A 15,000-nucleotide genomic window follows, 5' to 3' on the forward strand; every position below is an offset into this window, starting at 1 on the left:
CCACTGAGTAACTGAGAGCTTCTTGCAGGATTTTGAGGAATCTCGATGATTCAGGGAAAAAACTGAGCAATTTTTTATTTATTTTTTTCCCATGAAAACTATTTTAGTCTCTAGTGAATGCATTGCGCCTCCGTAGCTTTGTACTGCTCTGCTAGTTAAAATACACGTGTTCTACACATTTGACTCAGGACTTGAGGAGAAACTGCCGCCCTACAGCGCCATCACATTACTCATGTTGCGCCAAAGAAGCTGCATAAAAGCTGTGGAAATGAAACCCATCGTTCTGTTAAATAATCTCCATGAACCGTAAGATGCTTTATCTCGACTGCTGGTACAGTTTAAAACCTTGTTGTTAGCGGTAACGGAGGCTCAAGTCTAGATGGAGACACTTTACATGTTACTGCAAAACGGAAATAAAAGAAATTACAGAACACAAGTACCAAATACAGTTTAACTTAAGTTAATTTTTAATTGCTATGAATTAATTTGAGCTTAATGTGTTGATCCAAATGTATATTTTTATGTATTATTACTTTGACTTAGACGCTAAGTTCAACAGTTATTCAGTTAAGTGCTATAATAGCGGCAGAGATGCTTTGTTCAGATTCGCTAAATTGGCTTTTTACTGCTCCAAACTATCAAAAAAAAAAAAAAAAATCCATTAACGGTCAACCTCTAAATTGGTCAGTTAACCTAAATGTTGTTTAATCATCTGTAACATTGAATTAAATTCCCATCCCAGAGACGCGCACCCGTTCACCAAAGCAGAGCGGCTCTGACTGAGAACTAAAATGTGACTAACAGTCGCCGCCTCGCCCTCCGCAGCAGAAGTCATTTAAGAACATCCGAATCTCTCTGGAGATTCATGCAAGATCTCACTGTCTCATTCAACGTTTGTCTATTGATTATCTAACGTGAAGAATGACTGGTTTCCCTTTTTTTTTTTTTTTTTTACAGTTGAACTTTCAAGAGTCATTGCACGGCTCCTTCTACCGGGACGTCCCGCAGCCGTCTCTGACCGGCTGCCTGCCCCACCATCAGAGCCGCCACTACAGCCACAAGAGGAGCGGCAGCGGCAGCAGCAGCGTGCCGCACGCCAACGCTCTCTGCCACTTCCACATCGCTGCCAGCATCAACCCGGCCACAGGTTAGACATTAGTTCTTCCTAAACCATAGAGAGAGCAGATAGCTCGCTCTGTTTGAATACAATCAGCTGGAGGTCAGAGGGTTGTAACTCTTCTGGCAAAAAAAAAAAAAAAAATGGTGTAATTTGTAGATCGCCCGAGGTTGTTTATTTAACGTCAGTTTAATTTTCATAAATTAACTTAACTTGCTTAAGCGTGAGTCGTAGACAGACCTTGTAGGTTTCTTCAGCCCTGAGGCGGAGAAGTCTTGTAGAATGGTATGTGAACGCTTGAATGTCACTTCGGCGTGCTTCAAACCATGCTAATATTCATGAAAGTTCATTTTTACTCCCGCATGCCCCTAATGTAATGTCACTTTGTCTCCCTCTTCATCTCTCCTGGGTCTTCGTCGCAGACATTCCTCTGCTGCCCTCCATCTCCTCTCTGAGTTCCGTGGACGACGAGGAACCTGGAGGTCCGTTCACTGTCCACTGGCTCAACAACAAAGAGCTCCATTTCACTTTAGCTATGGAGGTCTTCTTGCAGCAGCTCAGAGGCAGCCTGGAGCAACAGGATGAATGCTCCCATGAAGGTACAGAAAAGTGTGTGTGTGTGTGTGTGTGTGTGTGTGTGTGTGTGTGTGTGTGTGTGTGTGTGTGTGTGTGTGTGTGTGTGTGTGAGTGTGAGAGAGAGAGAGAGATATGCTGGAGTAACACTGTGGAAACTATGCTGCAATCCTAAAAGCCGGACCGTTACATATCGCATTAGTCTAACCGTACCGATTTTCTGAATTCACACGTCGGCACAATGACTCTCTTCCAGTGCCTGACGATGAGGATAACTTTGATGAGGAAGATAACGGTAGCAGGCCAAGTGACTCGCAGGGACCTGAGGCCGCAGAGCTTCCTCTGGCAGCAGTGAAGCACCAGGTGGACGTGCTGTTAGAGGAGTGGAATAAAGGGGCGGACATGTTGTTCAGTATCCATCCCATGGACGGCTCTCTTTTAGTCTGGCACATCGACTGGTTGGATGAATACCAGCCGGGCATGTTCAGACAAGCTCAGGTACGTTCACTGTTGATGTGGTTTATGTTTTTTCATCCCCTTTTTCGACCGCAGGAGCGTTCACCAGGGACTAGGAACCTTCTGAGGTACTCCGTTGTGTTTTCCACGCTCATTTTACCCCACAAAAAGGCTCTTTCTGAGACTACAGGAACTTTCAGGGTGAGGTTTGCAGTGATTGGTCAAACCCACACATCGCCGCTCCTTAAACTCTATACTATACCGCTTCATTCATAAAATAGGAAGTACTCCAAGGGAGGGAGCGTTTCTTGTTTTTTTGACAACATTCAGACTTAAGTCAGGCTTCCTGACTATTCTTCCTGAAAATAAGAGAGAGGGAGAGGGGGGAGAGAGAGGGAGAGGGGGGGGGAGAGAGAGGAGAGAGGGGGAGGGAGAGAGGGAGAGAGGGGGAGGGAGAGAGGGAGAGAGAGAGAGGGGGAGAGGGGGAGAGAGAAAATAGATGATTTACTCTGGAGACAAACACTCTTGGTTTAATTTAATAATCGGGCATCATGCAGAAGTAAATGTCCTCGCAGCGGGACAAAACAAACCTCAGTGACCACGAGTAGTCCTCGACAGTCTCCAAGGGCCTGTGCCACAGCAGTGTTTGCAGCATGTGACCAATCACAAACATGGACAAGTACGCTGTAAGGCAAGGCAAGTTTATTTGTGTAGCACATTTCAACAACAAGGCAATTCAAAGTGCTTCACATAAAACCATTAAAAGCATCAAAACATAATGCAAAAGAAAAGGAGATTTAAAAACAATTAAGAACGTTCATTGAAACATTAAGAACAGTCATTAAAACACTAAAAAGCTAAAAACAGTGCAGTGCAGTTTAAGAAATAAAATACTGTAGTAAAATGCAGAAATTGATTAATATCCTTGAATGTGGTTCAATCAAAGGCAGCAGCAAACAGAAACGTCTTCAGTCTGGATCTAAAGGAGCTGAGGGTCTCAGCAGACCTGCAGCTTTCTGGGACTTTGTTCCAGAAATGTGGAGCAGAAGAACTGAACGCTGCTTCTCCATGTTTGGTTCTGACTCTGGGAACAGAAAGTAGACCGGTCCCAGACCACCTGAGGGGTCGGGATGGTTCATAGGGTAGCAGCAGAGAGGCACATTTTGACAAAAGATAGAACTATAATATCAGAGAAATACAAAGAAGTTAAACGCATAATTCAGGCTGACAAATGAAGGAAGGACAGTTGGCAAGAAGTTGCAGCTGAAAGAATACGGCTAAAATATTGCCACACATCTGCAAGACATTAATTTTCCAGAATAATAATTCTAAACGGATAATTATAGTCGGATCTATCGTGCTCTAGATGAAGCAGTGATATTTTATATCAGTTAATTTACACAGATGTGTGCACACCTGGTTCAATTTGTAGCTGTTTTATGAACAAACTTAATCCCTCAAGATTGATAATGCAATACGTAGTGTTGTGATGGGGAATATATTTATTTTTTTGTGTTTTGTATTCACAATTTCTTTCTCCGGGAAAGAATGAGTTCGTCTTCTCAAACGGGTTGTAAATCATTTTTTTTGGCAGCTGTGATGGTCCAGTTGTTTTTAATGACTTCTCATCCAGGCGTTTAGACAATTATATTCCAATTATGTGCGACTTCATATGAAATTCATAAGTCTCTTGATGCATTTTTATTAGCGGTGAAATAACGAGAGCCTCGTGACGTGGCAGTTAGTCTCTCAGGCAAGAAAGAATCCACAGTTTCATTGACATTCAGCTTGAGTAAGCCCGACTGCTTAAATTTGACAAAACGGACGGGATCCTGGTGGTTTTATTATTATTATCAACATAAGTATTTCAAGTCATTGTCATTTGATTTCTGAATGGCGAATAGGAGGATTTCACTGTCTCTACCTTTGATCGCTTCCATGTCTTTTCTGTCTCTCTCAGGTGTCGTTTGTGTCCCGTATACCCGTAGCGTTCCCTGCAGGCGATGCGATCTCCTTGAGCCACAGTGTGGTTATGTACGCCTGCAACAAGAACGTGGATCTGGCCATCCAACACGGCAGACAGCGGCCGCCTGGCAGCGCACTGCCTCAAACCAAATCTGCTCTGATAAGCTACGGGGGTCAAGGAAAAGCCGCGCCCAGCAGCAGCCTCCGACTCAGCATCTTCACCCCCAACGTCCTCATGATTTCCAAACACGCCGACGGCTCCCTGAACCAGTGGGCAGTCGGCTTCGCGGAGGACTCCGCCTTCTCCACCGTGCTCAGCGTCTCTCACAAGTCTAGGTACTGTGGCCACCGCTTCCACCTCAACGACCTGGCCTGTCACTCGTTGCTGCCTCTGCTCCTCACCACCTCGCACCACAACGCCTTGAGGACGCCGGAGGCAGACAGCATCCTGGCCCCTCCGGACGCCTACTCCTGCGGTTTCTCTCATCCAGCGTTTCTGCCCCGGGGGTCACGACCCAGCCGGGGATCGCTGGGCGCAGTGACCCAGGACCCCAACGCAATCTACAGCGAACTGATTTTGTGGAGGGTGGACCCCGTCGGCCCGCTGTCTCTGTCTGGAGGGGTCTCCGAGCTCGCTCGGATCAATTCCCTCCATGCATCAGCGTTCGCTCAAGTAGCCTGGCTGCCCACATTCATCCCCAGCAGCTGTTTAGGTGAGACAAATGTGTTTTTGTTGTTAAAGATGTGTTTTAAAGCGACAGGGGATACTCTCCAATTTAGCCATTTAAGTTTGTCTCTTTCTTTTGTTTACCAAACAGCTATTCTGGTTCCGTAATATGAAGGAAATGATCTTTTACAGAGTAAATATGATCAAATGAGACTAGCTTCGGGACATTAGACCAAATCCCCGTTGATATAGTTGTTATAACAGCTCCGTGAGGGCTTTAAATATCCAGATAGTGTCTCACTAATAACATTGTTTCCCGGGGTATACATAGTTTATATGACTCTGTTTTTCTGCCTTTTATTCAGGTGTGTACTGTAACTCCCCCAGCGCCTGCTTCGTAGCAAGTGACGGCCACTCGCTCCGGCTGTATCAGGCTGTTATCGAAGCTAAGAAGCTCCTAAGTGAGCTCTCCAACCCCGAGATATCAGTAAGTCATTAAATATGGGATTCTCAAGCTCTGCCGGCGTACAGTCGGCATCGCAGTGACGGTTGATATTTTAGTTTTCATGATTTATTTATGACGGTGTCCTCAATGGCAGCAGAGATAGTAGTTAGGTTTTATTTTCTGAAGCACAATAGGCTCACTAATTGTATGTTTTTTTTAATGTAAATGCCCCGATAATGTGACTCTTATCATGTTTGTTTCTCTTTTAGAAATATGTTGGGGAGGTGTTCAACATCATCAGTCAGCAATCCACAGCCAAACCAGGGTGTATTATAGAGCTGGACACCATTACTGACTTTGTAAGTATACATAAAGAGAGACTAACTCTCTCTCTCTCTCTCTCTGACAGTAGACAATCACTGTAAACGTCTGGGAGGAACGGGACATTAACATGAACGTCTGTTCTGGAATAAAGCATGTATGAACTGTAACATATTTAAAAGCCACAGTTTAGTTCTGCACCGTTGGTATTCGGTAGCATAAAGTCTGCAGCAGACTTCTGTGAAAGGTCAACCATGATGTAATAAAAGCGGCTGCAGAGCGAAACCTCAGGCTGGTTTAGTGTGGGGGCGTGCGAGCGTTTGCGTAACATTAGCACTCGTCCGTTTTTTTTTAGTGCGTCCGCACATCGGCTCCACGGTGGAGGAAGCGTGTTGTTTTAGTTTCTAATGTGGTTTCGTAACGGCTGCCGTTGTCCTCCACAGCAGGGGAAGGAGACGCAGCTCCTGCACGTGTTCGAGGAGGACCTGATCCTCGGCAGTGAGAGGACGGAGAGCGCGCAGCAAACTCCCGATACTCCTCACGCTGGTGAAGACAAAATCACGCTTCTAACTACTTATACATGTGTATATTGTTGAGGTTTGATACCAAAGCTTCGCACCACCTTCAAACACATTTACAGCCGCGCTGTTCGTTAATATTCTGTGTGCGTCTGTGTCCCCCCCCCCCCGCAGCCTCCAGCAAGGCGACGTTCTCGGCACGTTTTTTCCTTGTTGTGGTGGAATTGACCCCGACAGGTCGCTCGCTCCTCCACATGTGGCATCTTCATCTTGCTGCTCGACCCATCACCATGGGTGGGTACTTTGAACGAAAGACTTGAGGTTCACAGGGTGTGTGGGGAGGGAAAACATTTTTTTTTTTATTTACCATCAAATAAAATAACTGACAGTAAGTTTTTGCCCAAGAACTGGAAGTCTAAAATAATTGTGGTGACCGTTAGTTCTTGAGATTTTTTTTTTAAATTTAGTTTTTGAACACACTACAGAATATATTTACTGATGACTCTCTAAATGTTACTTCCCTCTTCCTGTCGCCGCAGAAGAGACCATGAAGGAGATGGACGGCACCTCGGCTTCGTCTATGAGCAGCTCTGCGTTTAGCTTCGACACGTTCAGTTCTCCGGTAGCTCAGAAGAGCAAACCCTGCACCTCCAACCTGCAAAGTGCCTGTCGCCTCAGCCTCGCCACACACAGGCTGTACAGCCAAGAGATGGCTCTGCCTGAAGGGGTGGAAGCCATCAGTGTTACACCCTCAGCAGGTGAGGGGGGGGGGGAATGAAGGCCACACAAATGACATAGGTCTGTGAACTGCTTCTGGTAGTTCTTCTGGAATGCCTCACAGCACGAGGCATTCCATCCGGGCAAGTATGCCGTTCTAATAGGAGAACTCGGATAGAGGAATTTAGCAGCCACTGAGGTATTTACCGACATCGGTGTTGACAAAGGTGCACGTTTTTTAATGCTGCCATGGAAACGTTTCCATAGAAAACATTGATTGGAGCTACCTTTTCAGGAAAGTAGTGACATTTATTTTTTGACGAAGACTTTAAACCAACAAACGGGGATATTTTTTTCAACAATTTTTTTTTTTTAATTTTATTTTTATTTTTATTGTGCTCAAAATAAAAAATGTTTTTCAGCGCTGTAATTTTAGAAAGCCTACAAAATATCTGGAAGACAAGATTTTTATTTTTTTTTAACCATGCAACAACTACTGTTTTGCCTCGGTTCTCGATGACTTTAGCCTGTTTCTAAACTGTGCTTGTGTTGACATCTGCACAGCATATATTGAAAAAACCTTTTGAAAACTGACAGAAATCTTCTGAATCGAATCAAAGACATTCACAGAAGTGTGATCAGACATCGCATTTCAGCATAACTTCCTTTCCTAATAGCGTATCGTCTTCTCCCCAGGTCACCTGAGCGCGTCGTGTTCTCTGCCGGCCGATCGCGTGCCCTACCTCCTCGCTACTTCCTGTTCTGATGGGAAGGTGCGCTTCTGGCGGTGTAACGTCATCGCGACGGAGCCTTCCGGCATGGACAGCTTGGTCTACCGGTGGGAGGAGTGGCCTCTGCTGGTGGAGGAGATGCTTCCCAACAGCAGCGCAGTAAGCGTGCAAGGCCGTCCCATAGAGGTCAGCTGCTGCCACTCTGGGCGGATTGCAGTTGCCTACAAGCAGATACCAAACGCACCTCTGAACTCAACGCCTCACCTGAACTCTCTCCCACTATTGAGTTCTCCTCCTACCCTGGCGTCCTCCCCGTATTTGCACAACAACAACAACAACCTGACCCCGACCCCGACCGTACAGCGAAGCCCAAATCTCCCCCTAAGCCCCAACGCAGCAAACGGTAGAGAGCCGTTGGTCCACATTGGCATCTTCCAGTGCGAGTCCACCGGTGGTTCACAGTGGAATCTAGAGCAGACCATAGTCCTGGACGGCACGGATCCCACAACCGGAAGTGCCAATGTTCCAGGTAACTTGGACCTCCCTGTACCTATCGAGGACTGCCCTGGTTCTACTAGTAGGAGCCTGGTTCATTTGGACTGGGTCTCCCAAGAAGACGGCTCACATGTTCTGACTGTTGGTATTGGGACAAAGATTTATATGTACGGCCGTCTCTCCGGGAATCCTCCAGAACTCGTTTTGACGTCCGATGCCAGCAGAGACCAGAGCTCGTCGCGCCTGGTTCTGATTCGATCCGTCGACCTGGTCTCCTCTGTCGAAGGCTCGTTACCCATTCCGGTCTCCCTCTCCTGGGTGAGAGACGGCATCTTGGTGGTCGGCATGGACTGCGAGATGCACGTCTACTCCCAGTGGCAGCCCCCGGCGCCGTCCAAACCCAATGCCCCGATTGCTCAAGACACGGACATCAGCAGCAGCGTCTCCTCTATAGTCTCAGCCGTCAGGCAGAGCCAGGAGGACGGTCTCGGCTCCGGGGCCCCCATGTCTTCACTGGCCCCTCCCAAAAAGGCCCTGACGAGATCAATGATGAGCCTGGCTCAGAAACTCAGCGGGAAGAGAACAGCTTATGACCTGCCTGTCGAGATGGAAGATTCTGGGCTTTTCGAAGCAGCTCACCAACTCTTTCCCACTCTGCCTCAGTACCATCCTGTACAGTTACTGGAGCTCATGGATCTAGGGAAGGTCGGTTAAAGAAATGACTTAATTACGGTCTAGCTGTTAGAATTACATTTGCCAGAAAGTCGATTGTTGTGATAAATGTGAACCAAATTGTGTCTTATCTTAAGGTTCACCGTGCCAAAGCCATCCTGTCTCACCTGGTGAAATGCATTGCTGGAGAAATCGTGGCCCTCAAAGACAGCACCGCCAATCCTGAGAAACGCCTGCGCTCTCGAACCATCAGCGCTGGAGGAAGCACCGCCAGGGATCGGAAGATGTTCAGCAAAGCGGAGAACTCCGCCCCCGACTACACGGAGATAAGCTCCGTCCCTCCCCTGCCTCTGTACGCCCTGCTGGCAGCCGATGAGGACACATTGCCGAAACCTGGTAGGTATACAACATGTGGTTCGAGCATAATATTATTCAGTAGTGGAGTAGAAAATAGTGCTTTATTTCAGTGGTACTTAAAGCTTAAAGGCAGTTTTTTTTGGAGGGCGTCGTTACACGAGTCCATAATAACATTTCAGCGTGTCATAATTCAAGTGCTCTAAGAGAAAACTAGACGTCTGCACCTCCTATCGGCTGCTCAACAGGTGCAGGTGTGTGTGTGTGTGTGTGTGTGTGTGTGTGTGTGTGTGTGTGTGTGTGTGTGTGTGTGTGTGTGTGTGTGTGTGTGTGTGTGTGTGTGTGTGTGTGTGTGTGCGCGCGTCCCTTCAGATGGTGAAAGCCGAATTCAGGGGCGGGATATCCTGTAGAATCGTCTGGTGGGAGGGGCTTAAGACAGAGAGGCGTGAGCTGCAGGATAAGGGCTGAATTTCCAAATTCTGGCATTTTTTTATTTTTGCCTTTCGCAGAAAACTGCCTTCCCCAGCTTTATCAAAGGCCAATTAAAGCAAAACACAACAAGTTGGAAAATGACAATAATCAGCCAAGGACAAATGGACAAAGGATATTTCATTGCTGTAATTTTCTTTTCTTTTTTTAAAGAAAGAAATGTACTCGACTTCAGGCTACAAAAGCCTCTCAAGTGTTTTGTTGTCGTTCTCTTTTACTTCCTCAGATAATATCCGCCCTGAACACAAAGCTTGAGCTAAACCTCTTAAGTTCCTTTGAAAACCAAATCAGTTGAGAAAAAAACTTCAATCTTGGGAGGTAGAGATGCTTTGAGATATTATATTAAAAGACTGCACCGGTGGATATCAGCTTGTTAAAATGCAGTATTTATTTTTTTTCCCCTGGTGTTTAAATGTGTAACTTTTGTAACTGTTGAGTTTTGTCAGATTTAAAGTACACAAACAAAAAACGGGGAAACTGTATTTACAGGGGAAAACCATGTTGAGCCACCCTGCCTCAAGGTGTAATAGACTGAGAATAATATCCTACTCTTTGGTCTTCCTGTTTTTCCTCATTGTTTCTCTGGGGATACCAAGTGAGAAGAACGAAAGCAGAAACTTTTAAACAGGGGAAAAAAGAAAAAAAAAACCCGTCCTGCTCTTCGGTATTTTAATTTATTCTGCCGTCTCTCCAGCCGGAGGGGATTATTTCTCTCTGCATGTCTCTTATGAAATACATGTCTTGTGTCATTTCGCTCTGTTTTATGCCCCCCCCCCTCTACAGATAAAGTGAGCAGTGTGAGTGGAGATAGTGGACATGGTTCCAGTCACACTGATGTTTATGATGAGCTCTTTCATACACCCACCATCGGGGACCTGGAGCCCCTGGAAGACGATCAAGAGGAAAAAGGGAACAAGGTCTGTTTCTGTTGGCTTACGTTTGGTTGGCACGATGCATGTCGACGCTCATCAAGTCTCTAGATGTTTTCAAAAAGTTGACACATTTTGGAAAAGCCACGAGAAAATTGTTGCTATATATATGAATCCAGCCGTGACACGTTCCTTTTTTTTTTAACAGTATTTCCTGCCAGGCAATTCATTTCACAGACTGTCCTCCGTCTGGTTCCCTGTCTCTCTAGGTTATTGACCTGTCCCAGTACAGTCCGACATACTTTGGTCCAGAACACGCTCAGGTTCTGTCCAGTCAACTCCTTCATTCCAGTTTGCCGGGCTTAACCCGTACGGAGCAGATGTCTCTCATGGCGCTGGCTGACACCATCGCTACCACAAGCACTGACCTCAAGGACAGCCAGGGCAAAAGCAAAGGTACCGCTAGGGGAAATAAAACCATCGAATAAGATGCTCTTCCAATGGATCGGTCAACTAGCAACAAGAGCTTTCTGTCCTTCGCTGCCCAGGTGGAGAGACGCTGGACGAGTGCGGTCTGAAGTTCTTGCTGGCCGTCAGACTCCACACCTTCCTCTCTACCTCGCTGCCTCCGGCACACCGAGCACAGCTGCTGCGGCAAGGTACGGTCGTCTTCCAGCTGCTTTTCATTGGGAGCATTCCACAGCTGGCTCAAATGAGCAGGAAAACACCGTAACACTCAGCTCACTGTACAGGGCCAAGCCAACAAGACTAAAATGAATGAACGTCCCTCAAAATTGGCACACTTTTATCCCTAAGGCGTTTATTTTATTTTCACCCTTATATCATCTTGCGAGACTTAATGCGAGTTTCCACCTGAGGAGCCGTCTCCCCCGCACTCCTTTTCAGATATAGCTCCAGTTAACAGGCCAGTAACTCTATAAAGACCTCTAAAGCTACAAAGATGGAGGGTTACTGATGGTCTCACTTGTGCATTTCTGACAGTAAAGGTGTCGGCGAGAGAACAACAAGCCTCGGTCTATTCATCATCCTCAACTATTGCAGTAAAGTCACCCTTGAGCAAAGCACTTACTCTGTGTTTGCAGCCGTAGAACTCCTCAGCGGACGGCAATACGACGCCGCAGCTGGAAGAGGCGGCTCGCTGTCGACTAAGTGGCCACACTCTGTGTGCTCTACCTAAATGAATAATGAGTTAATATAAAGGGCTTTTTGACAAGTCGGAAATAATCATAATCACGGTGCTTTTTCTTCTCAATAAAGTTACACCAGCGATTGTCCGACGAATAAGAATTTGGTCAGACGAGAGCACGTGTTTACATACCGCACAGCGTTGACATTCTCCCTATGAGATACAGAACATTCCCCGTTTCAACACGCGTCTGTTTCTTCTCTCTGCAGGCCTGTCGACGTGTCACTACGCCTGGGCCTTCCACTCCGAGGCCGAAGAGGAGCTGCTGAACATGCTGCCCGCCCTACAGAAGGGAGAGCCCACCTGGCCAGAGCTGCGCTCCATGGGCGTGGGCTGGTGGCTGCGCAGCACCAACAAGCTGCGCAGGTGTATTGAGAAGGTGAGGCGGCTAATTAGGTCGGTTAGTTTTCACGATCAATTTAGAAAAGTGACCCGGGGGCCAGTTGCGCTACTCCCTCAAATTACCCATAAAGCGACAACTTGTTCTGTGGATAAAACTGTAAAGGCTGAAAAAGCATTTTGTTACCGCTTCGTCTTTGTCAGGTTGCCAAGAAGTCTTTACAAAAAAACAACGATCCTCTGGATGCAGCTATATTTTACCTCGCACTGAAGAAAAAGGCAGTGGTCTGGGGATTGTACAGGTGAGGCAAAACTGACACTTTGCATGTGAAATACCCACACAGTCATCTAAATATTTACACCCACCCTTAACCAAGATTAGTTCCATCACGTTTGCTGAAAAGCAATGACACAAGTGTTGTTTTGAATTCTCTCTCTCTCTCTCTCTCTCTCTCTCTCTCTCTCTCTCTCTCTCTCTCTCTCTCTCTCTCTCCCTCTCCCTCTCCCTCTCCCTCCCTCCCTCCCTCCCTCCAGGTCTCAGAGGAATGCCAAAATGACAGAGTTTTTCCGCAACAACTTCAGCGAGGACCGGTGGAGGAAAGCGGCATTGAAAAATGCGTTTTCTCTGCTGGGAAAGCAGCGGTTCCAGCATTCTGCAGCCTTCTTCCTTCTCGCCGGCTCCCTTAAGGACGCCGTGGAGGCAAGTGGAAAACAGACATGACACACTGTTTGCGAGAAGCACTTGTTCTTTCAAACTGCAAGTGCCACTTGTCAGCCTGCTAAAAACCTAAGTTGGAAACCTTGCTTTCAGCATGAGTAATGTCAAGTGCGGCTCATTTTTATTTATAACATTTCTGTAGCGTTGGAGGCGTGTCCTTTTTTTTCATAATCAAGAGCCGTGTTTGATGATATAGCACAAGCAGCGAAGGCACATCCACAAAAGAACAAACCAGATCTCGCCACCAACATTCCAGTAGCGTGCGCTAACCTTTTTATTATTGATACGGCTCAATAGATTCCCACAGTGGTGTCTTTGTCGAGAGCTTTTAGCACAATGCACTGAAGAATTATTGATGTTGGCACTTGACTCTTGGGTTGTGCTGTCTTTCCTTCTTTTTTTTGTGAGAAGTTTCAATAGCATGTCGTTACATTTATGAAGCAGCAGCAGCAGCAGCAACAGCAGCAGCAGCAGCGTTCTCGCTGACACCAGCAACTACCGCTATTCTATGACGTCGATGCGTAAACTTGTACATTCACGCTTGATTCTTAGAACGGCTGATGCAGTTTGTAAGGATGTCTAAATAAGCGTTAGCATTTCTGCCATCTGTCGGGGTTAAGCCACAGAAAGCACACGGCGCTCCATCATTTTTTTTTTTTTTTTTTTGCTCGCATATCAAGAGGGCTGCTTCACCTTTTAGTCATCAAGGTTATCTCTGTTTAGAAAGTCCCTGAAGCAATGAGTCACATTATTTCATCTGTGCGAGTAACTGGAGCTTTTCTAAGCGTTTAATGGAAATGAGCGTCACCCAGGCAAAGGGCTATCATTGACTTTGTTTTGTCTCTCAGGCTGGGAGGGAGCCTCATTGAAATGCACCTCACAGCCTGACAAGTTGGGAGCAACTATCTACAAACTCAGAGACTTTTATTATTCCCACTTTCCTTCCCTGCCGACAGATAAACAAACAAGAAAGCTGCAACTTCACGCGATCATTTTGTCCACCTGGATAACTGTGTGTCAAGAATATACATCATTTTTGTCTGCTTATGTCTCGCCTTTTCTCGCCCCATTCGGTCCTGAGGCAATGGCTCAGAAAGCATTTTTAAATGATAACTGACTGTGATATCTTGCTTTATTTTCCTCTTCCAGGTGTGTATAGACAAAATGCAGGACCTACAGCTTGCCCTGGTGATCTCCAGATTGTACGAGTCTGAGTTTGAGACGGCGTCCACCTACAAAAAGATCCTCCAGAGACATGTTCTGGGACAAGACAAACAGGTTGACAGTTTGTGTACAGCCTCCACAGGCTGCTGCTTTGTACCGTTTTCATCAAGCCACTCAAGAGTTGTTTGACTCTCCTATTAACACACTGCAGAAACTAGAATGAGACATCGTGATTCTCTGTATTTTGCAGATTCAAGCCCACAAGGACCCGTTCCTGCGCAGCATGGCTCACTGGGTCCTGGAGGACTACAGCAGAGCCCTGGACTCTCTACTTGAGCAGCCGGTGAACAGCCCCAGCTCTGGGTCCACTGAGAGCAAATGTGATGCCGGTAGGTCTGCAGTGCTCTCATTACTGTTATTATTATTTTTTTACCTCCTATGCAAAGGTGAAAGTTAAGGTTCCAGGATCATTGATTGCCACTCTGCCAACACCAGGGTACACACAACAAAATGCCAATTGTAGCCTAATCCATTGAGACTACACACGAAAGATTTGAACCCCAAATAAGTCAAAATAACAATGACAAAGTGGAAGTTCCCCCCTGGGACAAGTCCACTGTCAGAAGCCTTTAAAATAGCTCAATACCTTGTTCACTTTATGGACATTTCAGGCCCAACAAATGCAGCATTGCAAGTAAAAACGGAGATTTGAATCCAGCTTTTCCAAATACTATTTTTGGTCCTTTTTTAAGTATGTGAAATTGTAAAAAGTGATTGCAGCATATAATGGACACACTAGATCATCTAAATGAAGACACTGTACAAGGCTTGCCTTACGAATAGATGAACTGAACTTAATATGAACCTCCATTTTGACTCCAGAGGCCAACCGGTCCCAGATTAACATCCCTGAGCTCCATGCGTTTCATAAATGATGTTCTCAAAGCACGTCCCGAATGCTTTCTCTTTTGCATCCGTGACAGGCTCCTCTTCGGTGTCTACATGTAACCCCGAGGTCTTCAACTTTTACACCTACCTTCGAACCCACCCGCTCCTCCTCCGTCGCCATTTTGCCTCCTCGGACAAGGCTAAAGTTGGACTGACGGCTGAGGGTCGCAGGGCCGACTCCATTAGCCTGGAGGAGAGGAGACTGTTTTTCACAGCGGCATACGCACACCTGCAG

General features: G+C 46.4%; 1 protein-coding gene across 1 annotated transcript in view; it reads left to right on the forward strand.

Moving 5' to 3' along the window:
• Nucleotides 1–957: 957 nt before the first annotated feature.
• The window catches only part of LOC137890461 (dmX-like protein 1), a gene marked incomplete at its 5' end in the record, with an annotated part of 18,181 nt that continues 4,138 nt past the window's right edge, over nucleotides 958–15,000 (forward strand). The window contains 20 exons of the mRNA XM_068734537.1: nucleotides 958–1,147; nucleotides 1,540–1,716; nucleotides 1,947–2,188; nucleotides 4,107–4,824; nucleotides 5,144–5,265; nucleotides 5,493–5,582; nucleotides 5,988–6,090; nucleotides 6,237–6,356; nucleotides 6,602–6,820; nucleotides 7,476–8,710; nucleotides 8,815–9,073; nucleotides 10,304–10,437; nucleotides 10,659–10,845; nucleotides 10,938–11,048; nucleotides 11,806–11,975; nucleotides 12,140–12,237; nucleotides 12,470–12,635; nucleotides 13,803–13,931; nucleotides 14,068–14,206; nucleotides 14,801–15,000. The exon at nucleotides 14,801–15,000 is cut by the window's right edge and continues 585 nt beyond it. Coding sequence (XP_068590638.1) covers nucleotides 958–1,147; nucleotides 1,540–1,716; nucleotides 1,947–2,188; nucleotides 4,107–4,824; nucleotides 5,144–5,265; nucleotides 5,493–5,582; nucleotides 5,988–6,090; nucleotides 6,237–6,356; nucleotides 6,602–6,820; nucleotides 7,476–8,710; nucleotides 8,815–9,073; nucleotides 10,304–10,437; nucleotides 10,659–10,845; nucleotides 10,938–11,048; nucleotides 11,806–11,975; nucleotides 12,140–12,237; nucleotides 12,470–12,635; nucleotides 13,803–13,931; nucleotides 14,068–14,206; nucleotides 14,801–15,000 — 4,809 coding nt within the window. The remainder of the gene's footprint in view (nucleotides 1,148–1,539; nucleotides 1,717–1,946; nucleotides 2,189–4,106; nucleotides 4,825–5,143; nucleotides 5,266–5,492; nucleotides 5,583–5,987; nucleotides 6,091–6,236; nucleotides 6,357–6,601; nucleotides 6,821–7,475; nucleotides 8,711–8,814; nucleotides 9,074–10,303; nucleotides 10,438–10,658; nucleotides 10,846–10,937; nucleotides 11,049–11,805; nucleotides 11,976–12,139; nucleotides 12,238–12,469; nucleotides 12,636–13,802; nucleotides 13,932–14,067; nucleotides 14,207–14,800) is intronic.

The sequence above is a fragment of the Cebidichthys violaceus genome, unplaced genomic scaffold (assembly GCF_023349555.1).
Source record: "Cebidichthys violaceus isolate CVI_PGR_0920_01 unplaced genomic scaffold, fCebVio1.0.p SCAF_649, whole genome shotgun sequence".
NCBI classification, from domain to species: Eukaryota; Metazoa; Chordata; class Actinopteri; order Perciformes; family Stichaeidae; genus Cebidichthys; species Cebidichthys violaceus.